Source organism: Pimephales promelas, chromosome 1, assembly GCF_988280905.1.
Source record: "Pimephales promelas chromosome 1, fPimPro1.hap1.1, whole genome shotgun sequence".
Taxonomy (NCBI): domain Eukaryota; kingdom Metazoa; phylum Chordata; class Actinopteri; order Cypriniformes; family Leuciscidae; genus Pimephales; species Pimephales promelas.
In genome coordinates this window covers 51,159,851-51,179,296 of record NC_142769.1, presented here as the reverse complement: position 1 = coordinate 51,179,296, position 19,446 = coordinate 51,159,851, and the positions used below count along the sequence as shown (strand labels likewise).

General features: G+C 37.0%; 1 protein-coding gene and 1 long non-coding RNA gene across 3 annotated transcripts; both read right to left on the bottom strand.

Annotated features, from left to right (window-relative positions):
• Window positions 1–4,346: 4,346 nt before the first annotated feature.
• Window positions 4,347–12,627, bottom strand: LOC120461251 (C-type mannose receptor 2). 2 transcript variants are annotated; one of them, XM_089131683.1, is made up of 5 exons: window positions 12,514–12,626; window positions 12,342–12,380; window positions 11,905–12,261; window positions 4,907–5,248; window positions 4,347–4,734 (listed from the first exon to the last, which is right to left on the bottom strand). In XM_089131683.1, the coding sequence occupies exons 2-5, from the start codon at window positions 12,376–12,378 to the stop codon at window positions 4,370–4,372; spliced, it is 1,101 nt and encodes a 366-aa protein (XP_088987809.1). In that variant the 5' UTR covers window positions 12,379–12,380; window positions 12,514–12,626; the 3' UTR covers window positions 4,347–4,369. The 2 variants fall into 2 exon arrangements, with proteins under 2 accessions (XP_088987809.1, XP_088987806.1); XM_089131680.1 differs by having other exon boundaries at window positions 12,342–12,627.
• Window positions 7,414–9,853, bottom strand: LOC120472149 (uncharacterized). Its single transcript, XR_016168720.1, has 6 exons — window positions 9,648–9,853; window positions 9,131–9,185; window positions 8,977–9,028; window positions 8,823–8,866; window positions 8,635–8,695; window positions 7,414–8,532 (listed from the first exon to the last, which is right to left on the bottom strand). It is a non-coding gene; the product is annotated as an uncharacterized LOC120472149 (long non-coding RNA).
• Window positions 12,628–19,446: the final 6,819 nt, after the last annotated feature.

Sequence of the window (19,446 nt, the reverse complement as noted above, 5' to 3'; positions counted from 1 at the left end):
ATATTGACATCGACTAACGTTATATTATCACTAGCAGTTTTTTAGACTAACGTTAGTTTTTTCATAATCATAATAGCGTGATTCGCATCAAGACACCTGATTGGCTAATACTACACACTGAAGATAAATTAAATGTTTTATTAAATAATTACTGAAAATATCCCTCTCTTCATCCCACACCCCAAACATGACATACAAAATGTTGTGGAACAGAAACAACCAGAGATATATTTATAAGCTATCATTTTATTGTCATCAGCTTTCCAACAGTCCTGCGTATGATTCTACATTGATTAAAAAAGAAAATCAAATGTGTTTTAATGGTAATTATTTTATACGGAAATCATGTATTTGTAATTCAGATGAGAATAAAGTTAGGGTTAGTTATAATTAAGGAAAACAAATATATTGATCTGAAATATTGCAAATTAATTTTACATTCATTCAAGTACAATTACCAAACATATATCAAGGTCATTTTGTCTTTTTATTAATTTAATTAATAAACTAATTATATAAAACTATTGTCAGTGCACTACAAATAAACTGGTTCTATGCCTTTATTAATAAAACTTAAACAACTTAAAAAATACGAGGCTTAAGACATTTATAAAAATGCCTTCTGCATTTTTGTTTTGCTTTTCACTCCATTGTACCGAAATCGTACCGAACCGTCTGAATGTCTGAACCAAGGTATGGAACCCGACCCAACCGTGACTTCTGTACCGTTCCACCCCTAATTTCATTATTATTCATTACTATCCAGAGTGCGGCTTACTATAAATAATTTGTGCGACCAAATCATGTTTTGCGCCAGTAACTGAAAAAGTTAGTAGCGCAAGTGCCACCAGTGGAAAAGGTTAGTGTAGTTCCCTGACACCATGCAGGCGAAACGAGCAAAATGTTCATATTTATGAGTATTATATCAATAAATGCGACTAAAAACTTCATTAATAAGACAGTGGAATGCAATAGAGTCAAAACATAATGCTACGATATTAATATGCATAAATTGTGATGCGTACAATGTGTACGTCGGATTTGTTCATACGTAAATAAATTACGTTTTTGTGCTGTCAATACGTAAATATTTTACGTTTTAGTACTGTAAATACGTCAGTATTATACGTTTCTGCGCATATAAAACGTAATTATATATACGTATGATAGAACGACACTTTACTTACAAATACATACGTATTCTCATGAGATCACGTTGAATATGCAGAGCTAAAAATTGTGAGGCAAGCAAGAATAAATATGGAGATTTAGGACAGCCTTGTCTTACGCCACGGGACAGATCGAATCTTGTGGAGATTCTGAATTTTAATTTAATAACACTATTATTATATCTATACAAAGTCCTGATGGCTCTACAAAACGAATCTCCAAACCCAAATTTGGTAAGGGCTTGAAATATGAAATTAATCAGTAGGGATGAGATCCTCGTAATCTAAAATATTTAGGACTGATCTTATTATTATTTGTTAAGTGACGTTTTTCCATAAAAACTGAGTATGATTCATCGATAATACAGTTAAGGACATCTTTAATTCTTTTTGCTTAAATTAATCTTTATTCAATAGATAGATTTGGCTGAACTGTCACAATATCTTGATGTATTAATTAAGTCAAGTCACCTTTGTTTATATAGCGCTTTTTACAATACAGATTGCATCAAAGCAGTTTCACAGAGATAACATCAAAATAATACAACACAGATCAATAATTATAGAATTTGGAGCAAAAAGAATCTATATCCCTGGGATTCTCCAGAACTCCATCATTTGTGTGAAGATCAAGAGAAACATTCACAGCATTGGATCTTTCCATCCTAATTAATGGCTGAATTTTGCTCTCTTCTTCCAGCCATTTTATGCTGGATCTAACTAGCCTGGCTGCGCCCTCCTACGCACTTCCGCTCAATTTCATTTTACTTCTGTACTACGTCTGGGGCTACGTCTGGGTACTACGCTCCATATCCTTAGGTTTCCAGAAACCAATTTTTTGTAGGACCAATCAGCGAATAGAGGGAGTGGCTGAGAAAGATGACGTTGATGTAAGCGCGTCAGTTTCAATTCAGTAATGGCAGCGGAGAAAGACGTGAGAAAAGCTATTCGGTCCGTTGTTGGAAAAGAAACAAGCCGGATTGTTATCGTCTAACCTCTTGTTGCACAACTGAGGACCAAGTGAAGGAGGCAGAAAGTTTGGAAGTTTGTGCTGGGCAGTTCGTGCACGATTTTGGATGACATTCGATTTTCCGTGACATTTTGGACGGACGGTTTAGCCTGGTGTTCGCGGTGTTCGGAAGCCCCGAGTCCTGGCTGCTAAACTATTGTTGAAGATCCGCTCAGGAGTCATGTCAGTCGCTCATATTCCCAACTGTAAATTTACTGATTCTTGTGATGAATAGAACATTTTGAGCCCCTTTGTGCACTGGTGCAGGAGGTTGGTGTGTCAGTTTTACATGTTATAAATCATACAAATTGGTTGTGATTTAAAAAAAAAAATAAATGCCACATAAAAATGTACAAACACATACTTTGAAGACCATAATTAAGGTAATTAAGAAACAATAAGACGTAATATGAAAAATTGTTGTTTATTACACATCTGCAGATAGAGACAGACTGATCATTCACTGTAGCTGCTACAGCATTTGCGGCAGATCAGAAAACGACCACAGCGGCGTATTTGTAATGATTAGACACAGCTTCCACTATTGAACGAATATATCACTGTCCTTCGTGTCAAATATACATTTCGAATTAATAATTGTTCCTAGATTAACAAAACCTGCAGCTCTCGTTGACTGAAATCCTATTGTAAACATAATCCTCTGATCATTCGAACTTGTTGTTTCCAGCCATTTCGGCGCGTGACATACGTCACTCACGACACCCCGTTAGCGATTGGCTATGGCAGATCGTGAGTGACTTTGGGCAGATCCAATAGATTTGAACTTTAATAGTGAACCCGCCTACAAGGAAGAAAACGTTTCTCAATGGAGCGGTTCCAGACTCTATGTGGAAATGAAATGAACCGCAGTTACTGTATAAAACTAGGGTGGCCTAATATTGTGTGTTTGTCACAAGTGTGTTATTCCAGTTATTTTGTTAATGTTGAAAGGTTGGCGGTAAAGTGACTGAATTAATCAGATGTAGGAGAGGTACCTCTAGAAACTGTGTTAGAGAAATTGAACTTACGTCTGAACTGAAGAGAACTTGAACTAAAGGAATTTATAGATTTTTATTTTGTTTGTGAAATATTTTTGTATCAAATGGTTATTTGAAATAAATCTATGCAATGCAAATTGGTTTGTTATCTGTGATATTGATATGTTAAACAGGGGTCATCTGTTAAAAAGTAACAAGTTTAATCCTTTGTATGATTGACTTTAAAGATTTAAAATATACTTTTAAGTAGACTTATAAATTGGCACGCCAGAAAAAAACCCTGTCAATCCGCTGCAATATATACGTGTGTGTGTGTGTGTGTGTGTGTGTGTGTGTGTGTGTGTGTGTGTGTGTGTGCAGTTCATATTTCAGAACACAAGAATGACGCTTGTAAGTTTATTTAAGCTGGTTGAACAACACATACAGATTAGATAGCAAGATATTTTATTCTCAGTTACTTTTTTTTATTTTAGAATAAACTGTATTTACATGCTCACATTCATTTTTCCAAGAAGTAAAATACAGGAGCTAATATAATAAGAAGCCACACCACCAGAATACACAGATCCCATGAATCAGCTGACGTTGCTTGTGCTTTACTTTTTTTTTTTATAGCAATACGCTTTATGCCACATCTTTGTTTGAACCATGATCTTCTAATGTCTAGGTGAGTGCATGTACTGTCATGAGTCGACAGAAAATTTTAAATGTAAATGTAGATTAAAACACACATGCATGTATGTGTGTGTATATATATATATATATATATATGAAGAGTTCAGATGCAAAAGCCTCTAAGTGCCATTTGAAATTTTCTTCTAGAATGATAATTTTTATCAAGCTTGTATATTTAAGTTCAGTGATTTCACTTAAATGGCAATGATAATTACCTACTAATTGTTATTTAAGTGAAATTACTGAACTTAAATATACAAGTTTGATAAAAATCATCATTAAAGAAGAAAATTTCAAATGGCATTTAGAGGTTTTTGCATCTGAACTCTTCATATGCATATATATATACACATTAATATTTTAAATGCTCAAAGTAAGTTTGAGCAAAAGTAAAAAAAACTCATAAGATACACTTCAGTTCCAGAAATGATCATTTTAGTTTGATATATGCTGATCATCTGATTAAAACAAGTTAAAAAAAAAGATGTGCCAGTAAAGTAGGAACACACACATCTCCTTCAGTCTTCATATCTGCTGCAGATGAAGTTGAGTTTATCGTGTTCAGGACGGCTGATCCAGCGCTGATCTCCTCCAGACTGAAGTGCTCCAGATCTCACTGTACGCTCACAGTCCTCGTCTGTGCCGTTCCCTGGAGCCCAGTTCTGATAGCACACGGTCTCTCCGCTTACCCAGAACCAGAGGCCCACAGTGCAGGAGTGACGTAAACCCAACCACACCGCCTCAGTAGACGCACGTTTAACCACATTCATCACACGACGCTGCCTCTGGACTGAACGAACCGAGACCAGATCCTTATAATTCTGTCTGCAGTATCTCAGAGCTTCAGTCCACGTCAGAGTCTCAGTGATCAGAATCAGTTTATCTGGACACAAAACACACCACAAGCAAACACTAGAGAGAGACTGATCAAAAACAACATGCAGAACACACACTGTGGAGGAATCTGTCATGTCAGACATGTAGCGGGAACTTTAAGATATCTGGAGGTGATGGATGGAGTGTGTGTGTGTGTGTGTGTGTGAGGATCTGCTCACCTTCATGACACACAAAAGGAAACTTGTGGTCGCAATTGATGTTATTCCATTGACCCTGAGCGTTTATGATCTCTGCACACTTTTCATTTCCTCCATTATTATCAGGTTGACCAGACATCCAGTTTCTGAAAGAGGAGTTACTCTGATCTGACCACTGCCATGAGTCTCTGAACAGACCGATCCAGACATCAGTCGATATGTGATTATCACTGATGAACTTCTGAATCTGTTGATTCTCATTCTGGTTCCTCACACTGACCAGTTCAGTGTTATTCTGTCTGCAGAAACTCTGAGCGTCTCTCCAGTTCTTCATCTGATTGACAAAGACGAGTCCTGTGTTCACTAAAAACAAAAAAAAAAAAAACAAAAAACACATGGAAACAGATTCATGAATCAGTTTGTTCTTTGCTTATGTTGGTTTATGGTTTTTAATGTGAATAAGAGCAGTGGTGAAAGCATCAGATCACGTGTCATTCAAAGACTGTGTCTACAGTTGATGATAAAATGAAAAAATATAAAATAACAAAATAAATATTTAGAATATTCATGATGAGTTTGCTGATATACCATGAATTAACATTTGTGAAATTTTGTGATAATTTTATTGTAACTTTATATTTTTTGTTGCATGTTTCTCTAGAATCCTGAATTAAGACACAAAGAGATAAATATCAAAGAAATGATGATGTTAAACTGCAGCTGAATATTGGCGCTCTTCCACTAGATGGTTCGGCTCGCTTTAAACGGCACCGCCTTTGATGAGGCTTCAAGCGTACCGTACCGATACTAACATGTGATGTTAAAAAATTACAGGTCACTGATTGGTCAGACTACCGGCTTCATTGGAATTGCAACACCAAACCCGCTAGATGTAAAAAGCCTCCGCAGTATTATTTATTCACACAATATTTATTAAACGACTTGCTTGAAAGAAAAAGAAAGAAACAGCTGAATTGATCAGGAATGAAAACGTTTTTCGGCAATAACGGTCAGTCTGTAATCCCACCCACTTTGAAGCGGCACTAAACTGCAGTGGAAAGGTTACTCAGTAACACTATAATAACGTTCAATTATAAGTGGCTTATAGTTAATGATAAAATAATCATTTACAACACTTCACTATACATTAATAATTTATTAAAATGCTAACTTTTTATTAATGTTTAGTTAATTCTGTCATAAGTAAGTTAAGTTATTAGTTAATGATATCTAATCATTTACAAAACATAACTATGTTTATAAGTAAGTATGTATACTAATAAGTGGTATACTAATGATTTACAAATGTGTTGTAAGTTATCTTCAATAATGGATGTTTAAGTTATTAATGGATACAAGATTTCTCACTTTATCACATTATTGAAGTATTTATTACAGAATCATTTTCTCAACAAATAATGCTTAATCATAAACAAATGATGAACACATCATTAGTAATGATCAGTATTTAATTTGTTGATGTATATTTAAGTTGTTAGCTGGTCTGTGTTAATAAAAGTTACTGATTTGTTCTGAAGCGGATATAGATTTTTATAAAAGGTTTAGTTCCAATCCTTGATTCTGATTGGTCAATTGCTGTGCGTTATTCATGATAAAACACGCTATGACCGCTTCACCCAACGGCTCTATATATCACGGCACAACACTGCGGTTCATATGTTGTGTTTATTTGAGCTTTCATGCATATCACACACTGGAACTGTTGCTGTTCACGGTCAGGGACTATTTAGGTAACACTTTATTTGAAGGGGTGTGCATAAGACTGACATGACACTGTCATGAGCATGACATAACACCTGTCATGAACATGAAGGAGTCTTTATGAATGTTTATGACTGTTGTCATTAAGTGTCATTCGGTAAATTATGATACTTCTAATGCAAAGTTGACATTGTTTAAAATGTCTGTTATGACAACTTGACATTAACCAAGATAAAAATGTCTTGATTATGACAACTTGAAATTAACCAAGAAATCATAACCTGTCACAAATATGTCATAACAGGTCTAATTATCAAACTTAAAGAAGTTTAAGTTTAACCACTGCATGAAAAGTGGGATTTTCGTCCCCGTAAACTGCCGGAAATCTCCCTAATTTTCGGCAGTTAACGACAATTTACAGACTGTGAACGTCGCGTTCCACTGTGCCACATATTGACGGAAACGAACCATGACGTATGCATGCAGCGCTCGCGGAGGTGCGAATGGCCCTAATTAGCATATGAATAGCAGCACTGCGCGCGCCTTGCCAGAGAATGGCTTGAATTTCCTCACTCAGTATTGGTTGAAATTCACTACATTTAAACAAGAAAATCACTCGTGATTGGTTGGCAGATCTGTTACTATTGGTCAGCCGACATAAAATTATAATAATAATAATCATATATATATATATTCATATGATATGCTATTATGTTGTTTATTCATGTCATTGTTATCCTATGGACTAAATTATTATTACCATCAAGGACATGAATTTATTGAGGAAAGGAACATTTGCCACATACTGTTTATTCAAAGAAATAGCTTTATTAGAACAAACACAAAACTATGTACACAGCATAGGAGAACATCTTTCAAAGCACAGAAAACATGTCCTCCACCCTCTGGAAACATGGGACAACATACATACATACAGCACTACAGTTATACAAATAAATCAATAATATATTGCATCTCTATTCAAAAATAAATTGCCCTGAATGGCATCAGAATTGGGCACCAGATATATCAAACACAATGTACAGTGGAGCCAGAATTATGAACGAATAATAAGGATGTAATTTAAAGGTATGGTTCACTTTGAAATAAATTTTTGATATGTTTTATCTTATCTCAAGGGCATCCAAGATGCAGGTGGTTTTGTTTCCACAGTATTTTAAATTTTGATCTTTTTAGGTCAAACTGTTGTTGTCTGTCAGTCATATAATGCAGGTCTATGGTCACCACCTCAAAGAGCATGCACAAAGAAGACCAAATTAAACATGATTTAATGACTCATAAATTAAGTACACAATGATTGACTAAGACACGAAATGAGCGTTTTGGGAAAGAAAACAAACAGTATTTATATTGTATAAATGTGTGTGTGTGTGTGTGTATATATATATATATATATATTTAGATATACACAAAATGCAATACATCTTAATATGTTTAGATCTTCACAGTAAAACTTCCGAAATCTGTGTAAACAATGAGTGACGTACCAGTGCAAGATCGCTTCTGGCACTTTCCGCCGCATGCGCAGATCATATATATATATATATATATACACACACACTGTTCATTTTCTCACACAAACCGCTCGTCTCGTATCTTAAGCCATCAAGGTGTACTTACAGTTATGATTCATTAAATCATGTTTAATTTGTACTTCTCTGTGCATGCTCTTTTAAGAGATCCCCATAGACTTCCATTATATGACTGACTGATGCCCTTGACGTAAGCCAAAACATTTCAAAAAATAATTTCAAAGTGAACTATCCCTTTAAAACTCTTAATTCAAGTCCTGTAGGCTTGGCTCATCAGGGCGAAGTGAATTTAAGTCTTTGCGACGCGTGCTTGAGGTTCACCTTGATGTACATACACCTCAGTGGCTGTGGAACCGAATTTCATGACCCCTTCTGCAAAGTTGAAAAAGACAAATGATTTAGATGTATGCAAAGGCAATCTGCCCCAAGTCCCCACATTTGTAAGCAAAAATATGTTTCTTCTGCATCCACTACCTGGTTTCCTTCAGGCGATGGCGGATGTCGACCAGTAGTTTCAGGACCTTTTTCTGGAACACTGAAATAAACGAACACATTTGGTGATGTTTACAATGCTCTAATTAGAATAACAAAGTTTGCTAGCTCACAAGAGAGAAGGTGTCTATTAAAAGTGTCTTCTCCACTGCCAATAGATCAACACTTACCACCAGGTTTCAGTCACTGCATCTCCCAGTCTCAGTCACTGCATCTATACCACAAAAAAATGTGTTTTAAAAGTTATTATCAAATGATGAAACTGAACAGATTTATAAGATATTTAAAAACTTGGTCAAACATTTATAACTGAATATAACATGCCATGTTCCAGTTCTCTTTGGCGTTTTCACCACTGTCTCACGCTCAAAGTCATCTATAAACACAGACGTTAATCCAAATTAGTTTAGGTTTATTTTTTTTTTGACTGGGGTCTGTTCAAAAGAAAAGAGGATGAGATCACAACACGTAACGTTACCTTATTTAGGTGTTTTTTCTCCCATCAGCGAAGGACACCTCACTCCTAACAGCCCCTGAGAGACAAAACAAATCACAAACATCTGAAGATTTCACTCATCACACAAAGTGATGCAATTTTACAAACAAGGATAGCCTACACTAGAGCATACAAGCACATTACGCGCTTTGTTTTAGGACCCTGGCACTTATTATTTTTTCATAATTTCTGACGATATTCAGAGAAAATGAGTTAGTTTGATTACTATCAAAGAATGGTAGCTAACTTGCAGCCAGATAACAACGTGCAACCCAACGTACAGTTTAGTGTCCCAAATTTGTTCAAATTGAAATGAAACAAAAAAAGAATTAAGAGCAGCAAGCTAACGCAAAACAAAAAACTGTTCCGTTAGGTTAACACCCTTGGACATTCGCGGCAGTAATCACAGCCGATTTGTGAAGTTTAAGACAAAAACGCTAAACTACCAAAAACTATAAGTAGACATGGACATAGAATTCACTAAGCTGGACGAACTTACCTTCAATTTAGAGGAAAAGATGGGTTCCCCAGCGATCATGACGGCGAAGCAGGCTGAATATCTGTGTAGTTACTTTCTGCTTAAAAAAACACGCCACATGCCTGGCACGTTGCCTCAGCCAATCAGAGTGGCTGACGTTACAGGTTGGATTATGACGATATGCTGCCTCAGCCAATCAGAGTTACGTTCACTGGTTTTTGACTCAGGTTGAAAGGCTGTCGTCGGCTGTCCTTTGACTTTTCTGCTGCTGTTAGTTCATTTTAAATTAGGAATAAGGTGGATATACCTAAATAGGCTACCATGAAATGTAAAAATACATATATGCATAAATAAATAACTTTATTAGGTTACTTAAATGAAATAAACCAGTCAAAAAAATTGTAAAAACAAAAACAAAAAACATCTGTTTATAACTGTGAATTAACATCAAAGATGTTATCATATATTTTGAAAACTGCTTCCGTAAATGTTATGATGAATCTTATAATTTTATTAGGAAAATTTCATATTTATAAGAGTAAAATGAATAATTCTAAACCTTGTTTGAAGTTTTTTTTTTTTTTGGTCTAATTTTTAGTTTTCAGTATATTCTGTCTCTCAAATGTATCGATAAAAATGTAGTGATACAATTGTATTTGCTAAAGAATATTGAAGCTAATTGAAGCTAATTTTCTTTCTTTAAATAGTACAAATTACTGGTTTCTAACTTTCTCTTAAATCATAATATTATACACAATAGAGATAGTCCCTTTCCTGTTTTTATTTCATTTGTTCAATTCTGTCCTATTTTTATTTGTTTCTTATTTATTGTGAAATTATTATTTGTTGATTGTTATCTTTTTGGATGTCATGTTATTGTTGTAATTGTTGTGCATTATGTGCAATGTTAAAAAAACAAAAAACAAAAAAAACACAGCAATTAGGTTATACTGAGCCTGATCTTGTCTTAGAATGAAGTTATACCTTTCAGAAAAATGTTACCTGGGGTGAAACTCCCCTACCCTTATTTGCATGTGTATAGCTCACAGCATTTACATTTACATGTCAAAGCCTCCTCTAGATTTAGGAGAAGGGGGGACAATGGGGGGACAACTGCCAAGCAAGGCCCACGTCAATTTCCGGCAATTCACAGCAGTTTTGAGTGTTACCTGTAAATTGCCGTGTGCAGTCGTAAACCTGAACTTCCACGACAATCTACAGTGCCGCTTACTGACGAAAATCCCACTTTTCATGCAGTGAACATTACATTATCCTGTCATATATGTGGTTGGTTTTGACTTTGGCCGTCATGACACCATTATAACTGTGTCATGAATATTTTACTTGTCCTCAAGTAAAGTGGAACACATTGTACTAGTTATAAAGATGTCACTAAGGGTTATTACACTGTCAAACAACAGTGTCATTAATATTTCCCCTTACCTCAAGTAAAGTGGAACACGTTGGACTATTTAAATATTTCTGCTTGGGATGTCAGATTGACAGGTTACGAATTCTTTGTAAATGTCAAGTTGTCATAACAAAGACAATTTAAACAATGTCAACTTTGCATTAAAAGTGTCATAATTTACCGAATGACACTAAATGACAAAAGTCATAAACATTCATAAAGACTCCTTCATGTTCATGACAGGTGTTATGTCATGTTTATGACAGTGTCATGTCAGTCATATGCACACCCCTTCAAATAAAGTGTTACCACTATTTTTACTAGCGGAAGGAAGGCTTTTAGTGATTTTACTTCATGAAAATTGCACAAATTCTTTTTATTTATTTATTTTTTATATATTTTTATTGTGTCGTAACCATTTTATAAAAGCAATAAGGTACTCGAGGCGAGTGCTGTATATGGTGAATATGTAATGGCTGAAGGGGTTACTCCGCTCCGCGTTGAGCCTAACAACGCCCTTCAGCCGTTACTTATTCACCATACAGCAGAGCCTCTCGTATCTTATTGCTTACATAAATCAGGTGCACATCATGTGTGTAAAGATTGTGTCAGAGAAGAGCGCCTGTATACCCTCACCAGTCTGCACTTACACTGCAGTTACAAAGCTTTCTGTATCCCCTAATCTAAAGTAATGTCCCCCTAATGTAAAACTATTTTTAATTAAAAACTATTTTTAACTATTTTTAATTAATTATCACTTGTGAATTTGTTAAGTATACTTTTTAGATCATTCTTACCTGTTGCAAATTGTGTATATGATGTATCTTTTATAAACGAATGTCTGTGATTGCATGGAGCTGCACTTACTGTTGTTAGATGAATTGCAGATGAAAGTCAGGCTGTTACTACATGGCCAATCTTCCCATTGTCCATTTCTCATGAAAGCACACTCAGCTGTGCCATCAGGTTGTGTAGGTTCCCAGTTCAGATAGAGCGCAGGTTCACCTGAAGACCACTGCCATTTATCAACACCCGTCTTCTGCAGCCCAATCCAGACACGTTCAACATTCACACTCTTCTTCAGCTCGTTCATGTCGTTCATGTTGTCAACGGTGGCCAGATCTGTGTATTTCTCTCTGCAGAATCTCTGAGCTTCAGTCCAGGTCTTCAACACGTTTATAAAGTGATACTGACGCTGAACACATTCAGATACGGAGCAGAGAGCTGTGAAAGAGAGCGTTTGATTTAATGCTTTTCATAACAGGGTCAAACCTGATCAAACTATAAACCACAAACACACTCACCAATGAGAAGAAGAATCAAATATTGAGTTTGCTCCATTTCTGAAGAAAAACACATTGAAAAACTTAATCTCATATTCATCTTATATTAAAACATGAACATAACTTGATTCAACAATAGACAATATTAACATCTGAAAGTGTAATTGTGTTTGAAGAATGAACATGTTCTTACTTTAGAGGTCGTGTGTTTCTGTCCTGAGTCTGATGTTTCTGTCTGCAGATTTACACTACGTGATTATTATATCTGCTCTCATCCCTCATTCAGATCATCACATCATTTGTTTATTTCTCTAAAACGAATTTGCATATTTTTCTTCCTTCTTATTTTTGTTTGTCTACCTCTGTTTCTCTATATTTGCATATTGCAGGGTTGCCAACTCTCACGCATCTGGCGTGACACTCACGCTTTCTATTTTTTTTAAATCTATTTTTCTCCCCTCTCAGTCCATTAATTTTCTGTTGATGACTAGACCACAGCATCTGCCTACAGCGTTCTCACTGCAGTATTCTCTGATCGTTGATTTGCTGACAACCTTGCACCTGATACGCCAGTCGCGTGTGAAAAGTTCAGAGAGAGTTCAGAGCCCATTGATACATATTTGAAAGTTTGGATGACAATCACGGTAAGCAGATAATAAAATGGTGTACCTTGTCACTAGTGACGTACCCGTGCCACGAGTACAGACCAACTAGTTGCAAACGTTGGCTGACGTGCGTTATGTGGGCTAGCTAATTGCTCAATAAAAGTGGGCTCATGGTACAAATTACGTTTTGGCAAATCGAGCAAATGGCATTTTAAAATTCCCCAAATTATCAAAGGTTGTCCAGATTGTGCTGAGCGAACCTTTTCAGTTATTGGCCTAAACGAGACTGTCACCTGATGGCACACTGTGATGGGAAGTTCGGATCATTTTACTTAATTGCTTGTTCTACCTCGAATCTTTTTTCGAGTCATTTAAAGGCATTTAAATGTTATACTTTTAATAGCCAAATTCCCCGAACACATCCACCTACACAGTCTTTATCATAATCTGAATTAAGAAATCAGTGTAATGCAGTCAAAAATAATTTACAGGGAACTATTTACTAACTACTTTACCTGCTATTCTGAGTCTATTTAGTAATACTTTATTTTGCAAATGTGAAGGGGATAAAACATTGCAATATAAGTAAAGGTAGGATTTAAGTGGTTTCAGGCCCTAGTTGAAGTTCTGTTTTTTGTGTGTGGGACTTTTATGTTTGGTGTGGAAATATCCTGTAGTGGGCAAAAGGGACTTTTATTTTGATAGAAGGGCACCTTGAAGAGGAAGGCCTTATTTCGTTCATTTGTGACAGACGCAATGAACAGATAGTTCATGAACGGATCGAACCCTGCTTCAGATACAAACCTCTTGCAGAGGCATCAGGCCAAACTGCCACAGTGTTTCGTATATAACAGGCCTAATTTGTGAAACTTGTGTGTTGTGGTTTTCTGGCGAGGTGGAGTAACTATTAGGTGTCCCTTTTGTTTTGAGATTTCTTATTGTTTAGATGTTGTTTTACATGTTTGTTATTTAATCACCTGAAAAAAAACGTTTCCAATCTCTCTCTCTCTCTCTCTCCTGATTTAAAAGGCTTAAATGGTTTCTTTTTAGAATTGGAAAGTCTGGAGAATTTGAACTTTCAAGTATATAAATGCTGTGTAAAGGTGTTAAATAAAACAAGTCTTAAGGAACGAACGGATACAGTGTGGAGAGAAAAACTGGGGTTGGAAGATGATGTAAAACCTGTATGGAGAATACTGTATAAATCACCATTAGAAAAGTCCACAGGTGATCTTCAGTGGAAAATATTGCACGGCACAGTTGCTGTAAATGCTTTTGTGAATACTATTAATTCTAATGTATTTGATGAATGCCCTTTCTGTAAAATAAGGGAAACGATTTTTCACTGCTTTTTAGAATGTTCAAGATTGAAGAATTTGTTTAGTATACTTAAATTAATGTTTTTAAATTTTGGTGAAATTGTTGGTCTATTTGGTGAATTAATGTTTTTAAATTTCTCCACTCAAAGCTTTATTCTCGGCCCACGTTATAGGGCGGCACAAAGAAGTAAATGTCAACTGCTAAATTTCTTGATTGGACAAGCTAAAAGGGCTATTTATATCTCAAAGATGTTAGAAGGTATAGTAGGGCAAAAAGTTGAGATAGTTTTTAAAAATTTGGTGAAAAGTCGGGTTCTGATTGGTGACGTGCACTTCATTTAATCTGTATATGGCGCGGAAAGAGACCGGCTTGTAGTTCATTACAAACCCCAACGCAAACTCCACGTGAGACAGAAAATAAAACTTCAGTCTGTCCAGTGCCAGGCATCGGAATAAGACGAGAGTCAACATCGGGAAGCTTTCAACAAACGGAGAGATCTCCGGTCGGCTCTAGGGCTCAAACGGGTCCTATACAAAGTGATAACTGAACGTGTTTCCATAATAATTCAATCATAAGTGGATACAGTAAGCACAGGGAGATAGATGGAAACAAAAAACGAAGTTTTCTACTACCCCTGTTTCCCCCTCTCACACACATAAGTGTGTAATTTACTCGAATGCCTTTCCTTTCATATATTTTAAATGACTTGCAGATTTATTACTGTATTACCTCATTATGACTGTAACAAAAGATGTGTGTGCCGCACAGTGTGCGGCTGATGCTCCTTAGTTATGAACAGCTCGTGCAAACTTGTGTATGTGTGTGTTCCTCCATGAACGCGCACAGTTATGGTTGCAGTTTCGCTTGTCGCCAGAGGGGGCGTAGTTCTGCAAAAACTAAGAGACTTGCGTTTAGCTCCTTTAAATAAGTGGCCGGCCCCGAAAAGATGTCGCCTATCAATGACCCAATATCCGGGCTATCCTCAGTTTCCGCTCGTACTGCCATAGCCATGACGTAACCATGGCGACAGACGTGGACGACTGCGTAGTGCGTTTAGTGGCACGCAGCTCTTGTTTATTTCACACACAAGATAGCCGCACACGTCCTACATTTCTGTCGTTTCCTTAGAAGAGGCAGGACTCCAGCGTGACGACTACATATTGTAATCTTGTAAATAAGAAAACATCTGTATCGAAAACCAATCCATGTTGTTGTTGATGTTTTTAGCGTATGCAGTGGAAATAAGCCCCAGGCTTTTTACTATATTTTGTCCTTGACCGTTTTGGAAATGTTGTATGATCCTTCCTTGTGTCTTATCAGATATACAAATAATTGGATTTTGACTGACAGTCTTTTTATCCGTTTGTGTTTAAACTGAACATCCCTCTAATGATCTGGGGTGCATTTCCCAAAGCCAACCATGGTCACTAGTCCCATCGTTACCAATAGAGTTCAATGGAAATTGGCCATAGTTGGCCAACGATGCTTTTGGGAAACACACCCCTGATTGATGAGTGTTGAGTTCATTAGTGAAGACTGGTGATACTGGTTACTGAGAGTCTTTAAAACCCCTGTTTGAGTCTCCAGTCAAAGAGAAAGAAACGTGTGTGAGATGAAGGAGTGTGTTTGACTATTGAGAGAGTTTGTGTTGAGAGGGATTGAGGGATTAAAAGAGAAAAGACAAAAATAAAAGTAAATCCTTTTTTTTGTCTTAACCACTGGTGTTGAGAAGATCACGACAGACATTCACAACAGAGGCGAGATAAAGACATTGAAGTGCTCATATCATGCTTTCATTCACCTGAAGCTCATATATAATGTTAGTAAAGGTTGTTGGACTCTCATTCTCTCAGTGAAATAATATCATCATCTTCAGCCGTCTAAAGACCTGATTGTGATTGGCTGGAATGCGGACATTAAAACAATGTTGAATTCATCTCTTTGTAACATTTTTTTATTATTTCATTTTCCTGTTGTTTACTGTTTGTTTCTTTATTTATGAAACATGACCACATTTGCATGCAAACACATCCTCGTCACTCATTTGTTTATGTCCACATTTAGATGTTCATGATGGACAATATTTACATCTCTGACGTGAAACAGGAGAAACAGTGTGTTATTGTTCTAGTCATGTTTCATTAAATGTCATTCAGTCCAACACTATCTCACGACCAATTCGTACGAATTCGACGCATGATTAAAAAGTGTCTAATTCGTACTAATTCGTAAGACCTCACTCGTACGAATTTGTACGATTTGTCTAAACCCACGTGACGGTTAGGTTTAGGGGCGGGGTAAGGGGTAGGTCATTCGTACGAATTCATACGAATTGGCCAATTCATAAAATATGTACGATTTAGCAAAATCGTATTAATTCGCACAAGTGAGGTAGTATAAATTGTTACGAATTAGCCACTTTTTAATCATTCGTCGAATTCGTACGACTTGGTCTTGAGATCGGGTTGTTCAGTCTTATTCATCTGTTAGTTTTATTGAAACCACAGGAAAGTTACACTATAACTGTGTCCTGATTCAGAACTGAATCCTTCTAAATTCACAAAGGTTGAAGTGAATGTTGTTAATGTACGGAGGACTTCCTGTTTACATCACCAGCTGTTCCCGCCTGTCGCCTAGCAACTGTGACAGATGTCATCAGGACACAACAGACACGTTTCTGACAGACTTTTAAATACAAAAATGAAGACAGAAATGTCTCATGTTTTTTAGAAGCCCACAGCAAAGTCCCCAGTGTTAATTCAACACTGCTCAGGGTGTATTTGGTCCCACTCTACATAGTGTTAAAGATGAACTGAACTGAAATTTGAGAAAAGGTGATATAACAGATGTATTTTATTTATTCTCATTGGTACAATTTTTAAAATGGCAGAATTTGTTAAAAGGGATAAAATGGTACATTGAAAGTGTTGTTTTTGTTACACGGGCGCCGCCATGTTGGATTTCAACATTCGACTACGTCACTGGCATGGTAAGCCACTCCGTTGCCTACCCGCACCAGCAGAACAGCTGTAGCTTGTGAACAGTCTGAGGCTAGCTGACATGGCTGAGGAAGCAGATTTTTTAGCGACACGCTATTTAGAGATGTGTACTTTCGTCAATGAGTACATGAAACGTCTGACAATGCATTAAATTTTTTATTTACACAAGTTACAAGTTCAACGCATCACGGCATCACGTTAACGTTACTCGAATCCTTGATATTCAGGTGAGGGGGAAAAGATTCCTGTCGTATAGTTCACGGTAAAGGATGGGATTCTCCTTCCTAAATGCACCCTCGCCCATAGAGTGAACTGCCAGTACGCTGTTAATCTAAACAGTCTGAGAAAAGTGCAACAAGTTAGCCCAGCCTAGTCACGTAAAATACCCTGCTACTAATCGGGCGCGGCGCTCGCGTCTCAGCTCGGACATCCATTATAGACAGCATAGCCTCCTCCAACACGTTTCTCTCACCGAACAGCATCCGAAATGAACGGTGCACGGCGGTGATTCCTTTTTTCGCCGATCAATAAATGTTCCAGGTTGACCTCTGTGCAACAGATCGACTCCGGTGCGGTGTCCATGCTCCAGCGCTCGCACCCACAGTCACTTCCCCCCAAACGATCCTGTACTGTGAGTGGAGCCTGAAACTGATCGTCCTCCATGTGGTGGTCGTCAGACACTACCGGCCTGTCATTCACGGGCTCAAATGCGTAATCTATGCCGTTAAAAGTGCTCATTTTCATCTGTGTATACAGGACCACAGCTGTTGTCTATGGCGCTCCGCGGGTCCTACCATGCCAGTGACGTCATCGAAATTGCCAGCGCTAACAAGCGCAATTTTGCGTTGCTTAATAAAAGCTATATTCATTTTTTTTTTAAAAAAAGGTTTAGTGTAATTTACTTTTAATTGTCATAAACAACACGTTTTCAACGTCGATATTTTTCAGTTCAGTTCATCTTTAAAGTAACACTGAAGCAGTGTTAAAGTTAATGAGATAATTAAGTGACTAATTGGGTGATGATTGAGTATTAGTGATAAACACCTCCCAGACAGCAAACTGACATTGAATCAACGTGGAAACGACGTCTCTCATGACATTGAAACAACGTTGATTTTGCTCATCGAATTAACGTTGAACCAACGTCAGACGCGGCATTCTTCAAAGCTAAATGAAATCGAAAATTGGTTTGCTTTCATAACGTTGAAACAACGCGTTGATTTCAAGTTGATTTTCCGTTAGTTTTGAAAAAATGACGCATCTGACGTTGGTTCAACGTTAATTCGATGAGCAAAACATTGTCAGATCAACGTTGTTTCGATGTCATATTTCCACGTTGATTCAATGTCAGTTTGCTATCTGGGCTGCCCTGCTGTTAACGAGCAGAATCACTGAAGGAAAGAGAAACACAAGAACTACAACTGACCTCCAGTCAAAGCCTTAGATTAAATCAAATGGAGATACAAAGAAGACATTAAATCTGAAGATCTCAGCAGAGGAGGATTAAACGACTCCACAAACAGCATTACCAGATTCACTTATTACTAACCAGAATGACTTTATTTCTGTCAGATGTCTATGAACGGAGGTTTAGATGTTGATGTTTTAAAATATTTGGTCACCATTATTGTGATCAGTGTTTCCTTTAGTTGGGCAGTTTGACTCTTAAGCCCCTTTCACACAGAGATTCCAGAAAATACACCGATAATGTGACCCAGCATTTGTCCCGGGATTGTTTGATTTCGGTTCATTCACACTGCAAGTGATTTGATTCACACACAACCCATAAAAATCCCGGGAAGACACATGACGTCAGGATGAGACGTATAACGGACGCGTCGAAAACATACACGCGCATATCGTTCCACAACGCTGGTGAACGATCTCAGCTTCAGTACGGATTAGGGCTGCACGTTTTCAAGTTTTTCATTAACCGTTAACCGAGGCCCTTATCGGTTAATACTCGGTTAACCATAGTGTGCGCGCCGCAACCTCGAGATACAGAGTTAATTTTTACACCTTTAATAACTGGTTGGACCCCATTTGAAACGAAATTAATGTAGGCTATAGAAATAAAACGCAGTGGTAAGTTCAGAGCAGTTAAAGTAGGCGCGTTTCCATCACCCTTCAAACTGAAATTGCCAATTGAAAATACGCACATTGGCAACACGTCCATTTCGCAAAAAATCCGTGTCCGCAAAT

Coding starts and splice junctions, on each gene's coding strand:
- LOC120461251 (XM_089131680.1), bottom strand. CDS start 12,420: ATGAATATGAGATTAAGTTTTTCAATGTGTTTTTCTTCAGAAATGGAG. Junction 5,249..11,904: donor CTGCAATTCATCTAACAACA/GTAAGTGCAGCT, acceptor TTTTGTTTTTAG/TGAACACAGGACTCGTCTTT. Junction 4,735..4,906: donor TCCTTTTGTGTGTCATGAAG/GTGAGCAGATCC, acceptor TTTTGTGTCCAG/ATAAACTGATTCTGATCACT.